Source organism: Acyrthosiphon pisum, chromosome A1, assembly GCF_005508785.2.
Source record: "Acyrthosiphon pisum isolate AL4f chromosome A1, pea_aphid_22Mar2018_4r6ur, whole genome shotgun sequence".
NCBI lineage: Eukaryota > Metazoa > Arthropoda > Insecta > Hemiptera > Aphididae > Acyrthosiphon > Acyrthosiphon pisum.
The window spans coordinates 147213525-147221528 of NC_042494.1; the positions used below are offsets into that span (position 1 = coordinate 147213525).

General features: G+C 29.8%; 3 protein-coding genes across 6 annotated transcripts in view; all 3 read left to right on the forward strand.

The window, feature by feature from the left end:
• LOC100168886 (low-density lipoprotein receptor) overlaps nt 1-8004 on the forward strand; it is an 87252-nt gene that overhangs the window by 52429 nt on the left and 26819 nt on the right. The gene's annotated exons all lie outside the window — the stretch shown is intronic.
• On the forward strand, nt 3141-4812 carry LOC100571497 (mitochondrial import inner membrane translocase subunit Tim10). The gene is made up of 2 exons (XM_003246988.3): nt 3141-3341; nt 4083-4812. Exon 2 carries the CDS (start codon nt 4260-4262, stop codon nt 4503-4505), a length of 246 nt encoding a protein of 81 aa, XP_003247036.2. The 5' UTR covers nt 3141-3341; nt 4083-4259; the 3' UTR covers nt 4506-4812.
• Nucleotides 3141-4812, forward strand: LOC107884723. Its single transcript, XM_016807472.1, has 2 exons — nt 3141-3341; nt 4083-4812. Exons 1-2 carry the CDS (start codon nt 3304-3306, stop codon nt 4225-4227), a joined length of 183 nt encoding a protein of 60 aa, XP_016662961.1. The 5' UTR covers nt 3141-3303; the 3' UTR covers nt 4228-4812.

An 8004-nucleotide genomic window follows, 5' to 3' on the forward strand; every position in this document is an offset into this window, starting at 1 on the left:
TACAGCTATTATAACTAATTTTTATATTATATGTGAGTAATTACTTATTATTATACTAACTATATTATGCAAACACAAATTTATAATATCGTATTTTGGTATACCTCTATAAGTTATCTACTGCAATTTCAGCATGGTTATAGAGTATAAGGTTTGTGAAACCATAGGACGCGCTACTGCAGTTATATGGATCTCAAACCTTGAATTTTATGTATAATATATACGAAATTTAAAAATTCAAATGACAAATTATACCAAATAATACTGCAATACCTACGAGGATTAACATTGCGTTGTATTTTAAACTTCGTACAATAATACGATATGTATACGTGATACGATACTTGGGATAATATATAAATATATAACTAACGTATATAAGTATATAAAATCGTTGGCAGCAAAGCGATAAATTACATATTATAATAATAATCCATAGAAAAGATTCCAATCGAAATTCTAATCAATGAGTTTTCTCGCTCGTTCTCTTGTAGACTATATATATACGACATATACACGCACTATATAATATTATGTAGGTGAGTAAAATATTGTACAAAAGGCACCTCTGCACTCCGAATCGCTATATGTTCTCTCGCATTTTCCGAATACACTGTTATATTCTCCTTGGCTATCGGACCCGAAACATGACCGCGGGGGTGACATTATGGACGTGTGTGTGGGTATAATACGCTCGCAGCGCATTCGTTTTGTTTGCCATCTCTGTGCGGCAGTGGTGTATTCGGTCTGCGGGCGCACGCGCGAGCACATCCATCAACCCCGTTCCGTGTGTATTTTTTATCCAGTTTTTGTGCGCCTGCAGACTATAACGCGGTTATCCTTTTTACCGCACATATATAATAATATATATGTTTATATATTTTTTTTTTAAATACAACCCCCCCCCACCCCCGAAACCGAAAAGTGGACCGCCGCGGAGAACGAGGGTAGAACACAGACGATCGGAAGGGTGGCCCGCGAAAGAGTAATGGATGCGCGGCTGCGGTTGTTTGCTTTTTGAACGAGCGACGGCGGCGGCCGCGGCGGTCGAGTTTATCTATAAACCGGCAACAATAAATCGCGCGGCGGCGGCGGTGGCATCCCTCGTCGTAAATTAGAGACCGCGGCGGCACGGTCAATCCAAAGTTTGATAACGTTTTGATAACACAATATTATTCGAATACGCTGCAGCGTGTACATTGCACAGCGAGGGAATCGATATCTCTGCGTATATGTAAGCTATAATATATTATATATATATATATATAAATATAAGGAGCTGATACTGCTGCCAACTATATATATATATAAGTATATATAATATATTATATGTGTGAGTGTGCGCGCGTGTGTATATAACAGCAGTATACTGTATACGTTTACCTATTATACAGAGGAAGAATAGAGATATCGCTCGACTAATGGTACGACGTCGATCGAGCGATGTGCATACGAGCAATATATGTAGGTATATAATATATATATGATGTACGTGTATTTTCGATATTGAATTTTTGAAGCTGTAATACATCATATGTATGTATATATAGGTACTATATAATATTATATTGTATAGAACAAATATCGTGTGATCTGATCGTGTAATAAATTATGTCATAATATTATATATTATACCTATATAGTATATATACATGATGCGGTCATGGCTATACATCGGTGGAGAATTCACGATGGTAGGCTTGATGTTCGGTAGCTTATCGGATTAATATAATATCACGTATTTGATAATAACTCGTTATAACTATTACCTAATATAGGACGGGCGGACTGAAGCTACTGAAGCTGCCGATGACCCGACTGACAACTCTTTAAGCGCCCGTGGAAAGGCGGGAGACGTATAGAGAGGGATAAAGTTGAAGTACCCGCCTCTTTCTTAAAACCTTAAAAACTTTGATAGGTATATTATACTATTCTAAAGATATAACTTTCATGTTTATAGTTAATTTGTAAAAATGAATAATATACCTTTATTTGATAGGTATTTAATATTACCTATGTAATATTGTGTTTTTATGATTTAACATTTTAACATCATACCATGGTGAAATACAAATTTATTTAAAAACAAAAAAAATGATATTTTAACACAGACCTAAATAATTTTCATACATTTTAATATCGGTTGTACCTATAATGTCTATTCGAAGAGAGACCTCTGGGAAGATCATACATTTCTATATAGGAATACCGAATAAGTACATGGGTAACAATTTCTCATACCCGAAGTCGGAAAAATATAAGTTATAACTTGTGCCGCTTCTTGATGCCAAAATCCTAAATACAATAATTCAATGTGTAAATAGGTGTATATGAATCCACCCTCGCTGCAGTGAAAAGGAAACGACTCACTAAGTAAGCACAAACACCCCTGTCCCATATACAATGTCTTCAGTTATTTAAGTATTGCACATTTATGTCTTGTGTGATAAGTTAAACTTTTTACAGTTTTACCAGTTTTTCATAAAACATTAAATATATAAAGCAGGTCCCAATAAATAATAATTTAATATGTATATTATATTATAAGCACCCGATACACTAATTTCAATGGGTTGCCTTGTAACAACTTCACGTAAACAAATTATTTTTGATCATTCGTGCCTGCAGTATAAATACGTAATTTACGTTTAATAATAATAACGTGTCGACGTTGTGGAATAGTGCGTTTGCCAGCTTTAGAACTTGTGAAAGTGAAACTATAATTGAATATGAAGGGCTCGTTATTATTATATTTTTTTTTCATAATCTATAAGTAGCCAGTAGGTGTGTACAATACGTCGAGTTCTACATTTTTCTTTGACATTCATAAAATCTTCTTCTCCCGACTCCCGTATTCCACGCTATTATAATTATATTCTATAGTAGATAGTATCCTCGATATAAAGAAGATTATGATAATATCATAAGAAGATATTATCTTCTCTACATCGTGCTAGTATCGTATTATTAGTATTACCATTTACCTATATTATTATTACGGTGGAATAAAATTGGTACCGTCACTGTTATATTGTGTTGTACGGTAAATATTGCGGTGCATGGTCACACTGTAAAAGAAATCGATAGTCTACGTAACCGGGCGGTGCCGCTTGTACTGAATTCCGGATAGCCATTGACACAGATAACCTTATCGTTCCGATTCGTACGGTCCTTGCTCCTTAAACACGTGTGAAGAGCTTACAATTTTTTTTGAACTCTTGTTGGTTATAACTTAAATACATTATTTTATAAAAACAGTTTTTTTATCGAAGCGGTCAGTTATAATATGTTGATTCGGAAAGCATGAAATTGAATCACTTCCAGAAAGTCTTCATTGGATGGTAAGTCGTTTATACTTTATATTAACATTACCTAAGTACCTAAACATAATATTATATTATAACCATGGTCTATAATCATATTATTATATAGCTAGTTTAATTATGTACAATATTATATATTGAATTGTATGAATAAAATAAGTTAATTAGGTAGGATGTCTTTCGCGCATATTTTTAATCAATTTTGAATAGTACGATTGTTATCAATATCAAAGTATAGATACATTGATAACATAATATTATATTGAATAACAAAATATTATTTCACCTAATTTTATTATATTTATGCGGGTATAAATAAAATAATAATTTAAAGTGGGTTATTTGTTTTAATTTCAAGATAATATTGTATTACTTACTGAAATTAATAAAAACGTTTTTGGCTTATGTTAATAATAATAACAAGTAATGATTCTAAAAATGTAGAAAATATTTTGAATAATATTAATTAAAACAAAAATATGAATAATATTTTAAAGTAAATTAGTTGTAAAACATTCAATATAACATTTTAAAATCTATAAAATAAAATTCTGTAATAAATGCTGTGCTCGGTTATTTTTACTATAGATAAAATATACCATTGTGTTAGATTGCTTCTTATTCATTATGGTACCTATTGATTAAAACTTAAACTTTTAGACACCACAATATTTTATTGTGACAATTCCCTCTTATTTAATCAAATTTAATATTGAATCATTAATATCTTATGGAAGTTAAATATTTTTTTTTTTCTAGGTCAATTGTTATTACTGGTGGTCTTTATTCATTTGTCCTATCAAAGCGATATGTCGATTCCAAACGTTATGATAGTATGAAAGCTAGAGAACGTATACGACTATCAAACATAGGAGAATACGATCCGAGTTCAAGGAAATTTTAATTACATTTTGCTGAAAAAATACCTATACAATCATGGCTGGAACACAAGTACAAATACCACAGAACCTCACTACCTTGCAACAAGTAGAATTAGACATGATGGCTGATATGTATGGTCGTATGACTGAAACATGCCGAAAGAAATGTGTCAAGCCAGAACATAAGGCGGGTGAACTGAATAAAGGAGAAAGTGTATGTTTGGATCGATGCATTGTCAAATATTTCCAAATGCATGAAAATGTCGGCAAAAATTTAAGACTTGATTTTAATGCCAAATAATTATATACAGAGTACTATTTTTAGTGAAGCTCATACTATAATGGAAAAAAAATGTATTTAAATTTCTCAAGTATAAGATCTAATTGATTGTAAGTCAGATTAAATAGTTGAGCTAGATTAATTTTTTTATTTTATATTGTTCTAAACTGGTCAACATAATAAATGTAGATATCTGATAGAGTCTTAGATATTATATTAGTATTCAAATTATCTATGAGTTATAATAAAGGGATAAACTTAAAAACATATTGTTATTTATTTTAGGGTAAAATAATTACTATCTAATTAAATTGTTATGAAATTATTATTACTGCTATTTTAATTACCTACTTAAAACATCTAACGATGAGGAATGTTGGTAAATGTGTCTTGCGTACAAATGAATGTCAAAAACGTAAACTTCTGTTTGCTTCTATAGAATCAAAATACACAAATTGAATTGTGACAAACTTCCACTTACAATTGTCTGTAGATTTGGAAGGCTCACTAATGACATAGATTAAAATTATATGTATACTAGTAGAATCAAATATTCATTGTTTTGTTTAATAATGGTACTTTGACAAAATGGAAATACAATTTGGTCACATTAACATATGCATTATTCAAGTTTTGGTATGATAACAAGTAAAGTAAACGCATGTTACTGTCTTAAGTCTGAACTACTTGTATTTCAATGTAACTTACAAATAGTGAATAAATAAAAACTTTACAATGCTTCAGAAATCGAATAATGTTTAGTCTTTCGTGTTATGAGGACGTATTACACTTACATGTGTTGTCTCTGTCTTACTAATGCATAACAGCAAACTTTATGTTCAAGAATAATCAATTTTACTTGGTAATTTTAAACATACAAGTGAAATGACCTATTGTAAAATGTAAAAGTAAGAATATTAAGTGCTAGTATAGTAGTATCTCATAATAAGATGTGACTGTAAGGATTCTAAAATGTACCCTATCAATTAAGTACACTAACGAATATCATAATTGTAACGTTGAATAAAAAAAATTATGAAGATAAAATTACATATTTTTTAAATTTTATAAATGTCATGCTAATTTTTCAGAATTTGTAACAATTCATGTTGGCATTTTCCTAAATTATAATAATAGATGTTAAAATGTATCATTTTAATATCTTATTATAATTTGGGTAGGTAATACATATTACAGGATTCAAATTGCAAACTTAATAAAATAAAAACAAACTTGCAAAATCCTATAAAAAAAATATATCAGTTTTTATATAATATGTAAACATGACTTAGACTACCTACTTAGGTGTTAATTTAAAAAAAATTTGCATATGTTTATAGTAGTATTTTTATTTACAAGTAAAATGCTCTGTTTTTTTTTTTGCTTGCTGTATTTCATTAACCATTTCATTAACCACAATTTTCACAATTTACCCATCTATTTATCTAAAGGCTATAAAATATATCAACGGTATTAACTCATCTAAGTTGTGCTCTGTTTTTTTTGTTTTTAAAAAAAAATTATAGTTTTGGGATATGTTTTGAATACTATGACAATAAACGACGAAAGTATTTTATAATTATCATTTGAAACGTATAGCTGAGCTCAAAAAACTTTTTTAGGCAGTATAAACACTTGTCAAACGCATTCCCTGGAGAAACGTTAAAAGTTTAGTCCCTTCGCCGTCCCAGTCACTTTTAGACATCGAAGTCACCGTTATTTTTATTTTTTAAAACGTTTTCTCTAAACATCGGTCCCCAGCCCGTCCACCACCTACGCGCTTCCATTTTGGTCAATTTACCCGGACAGTAGGTTCTATTCTTCTTATCCAGAGTTCATTTGTTCTGTTTTTTTTTTTTTTTTAGATACCAAAAAATACTGAACTACCTACATTAAAGGTTGCAAAGTTTGGCTCTAAAAAAAAAACACCCAATTGCTACATGTATCGCCGTGTATCTATCTGTCTGTTATTATTCTTTAAAGAATAACCAAAATCGACCGACCATTTAGAATTATTACGGCAGTATAATCTGCTGCTTTTTTCCATTCTGTTTAATTAAAATTATGGTCCGAATTCGAATCGTTATTAGTTCGCCGTGCGTATAATAATATAATGTACACTATAAAAGTCGTTGCGTTTAAATACAATTACTTCGCGTAACAGACATTTCCCTAATGACCTAAGACATTAATTTCTTATTTAAGACGTACGTTACCCTCCAGATGAAAAAAAAAGATATATATATATATAGAGAGAGAGAGAAGTATAAGAAGAAAGTTCACTCCTTTTTCGCATAATAAAATGTTCATTAAGATGCTAATGAATGGATGAAAATAATTAAATTCAGCAGGAACATAATATATATCTAAATATATATATATTATATATAGTAAGTACCTATGGGCTATGAAGTATATAGTAGTAGGTTTATATATATAAAATGTATTATACATATAGTTATACTTTGACTTGTACTTACCGGCACGTTCTTTTTATGTTATTATTTTCGAAGAAACTATACGCTTCAAACAAAGTTTGATGGAAAGCGTCTATACTATTGTTGTGTGGGTAGTTAGATAAATGATAAAAATTAAAACTAAAATTCTTACTACCTATCCGATGACCTATATTATTATTTTTGTTATTTGTTAAATATCCACAGTCCACCCTATACTGCTACGTAAATGATCGTATAACAACGCGCATTGTATTTTAGATTCTGAGTGGAACGATGAATGTATTGATTTTACAATGTGTGTTTTTTTTTTTTTTTTTTTTTTAAATTTTTTTTTGTGTTTGTGTACACGATAAGTAGTCGAAATAATACTTCGATTTTCAACTTCAGTATCTTGTTCGAATGATCGTATAACAACGCGCATTGTATTTTAGATTCTGAGTGGAATGATGAATGTATTGATTTTTGAATGATGTGTTTTTTTATTTTTTTTTGTGTCTGTGTACACGATAAGTAGTCGAAATAATGCTTCGATTCTAACTTCAGTATCTTGTTCGATTGGAAAGTGAATATCGTTGGTGCATTGGGGAGGTCAAAATTTAAAATTCCCAGTAATTTTCAAAAGCACCAAGAAAAACCAAAGAAAAATTAAGGAAAAACGGGAATTTTTACGCAAAATCTGAAAATTGAATTTGGTTTTTGGTATAACTTTAAAAAAAATGACCGTAGATACATGAAATTTTGACTGAATGTTTATATTAGCATTTTCTATAAACCATAACATTTTCAAAATATTTTGACTTATTTTGAACTCTTTATGGACATTGTCAGTTTTCATTTTTTTTTAGTTTTTTTTCTAAAAATATCAATAAAATTTTATTTGTTGATTAAAAAAGCTTGAAAATTTAATAGAAGGCTCCAAGTATATTGTTTCAAAGCCAGATGAAAAATATTAAAAATCGTTATTCACAGTTTTTTTTTATAAGCATTTTAAGTTCAAAAATTATAAAATATGGGAAAAATCACGAAAATTTGTAATTATTTTCGAGTTAGAAATTCATAAA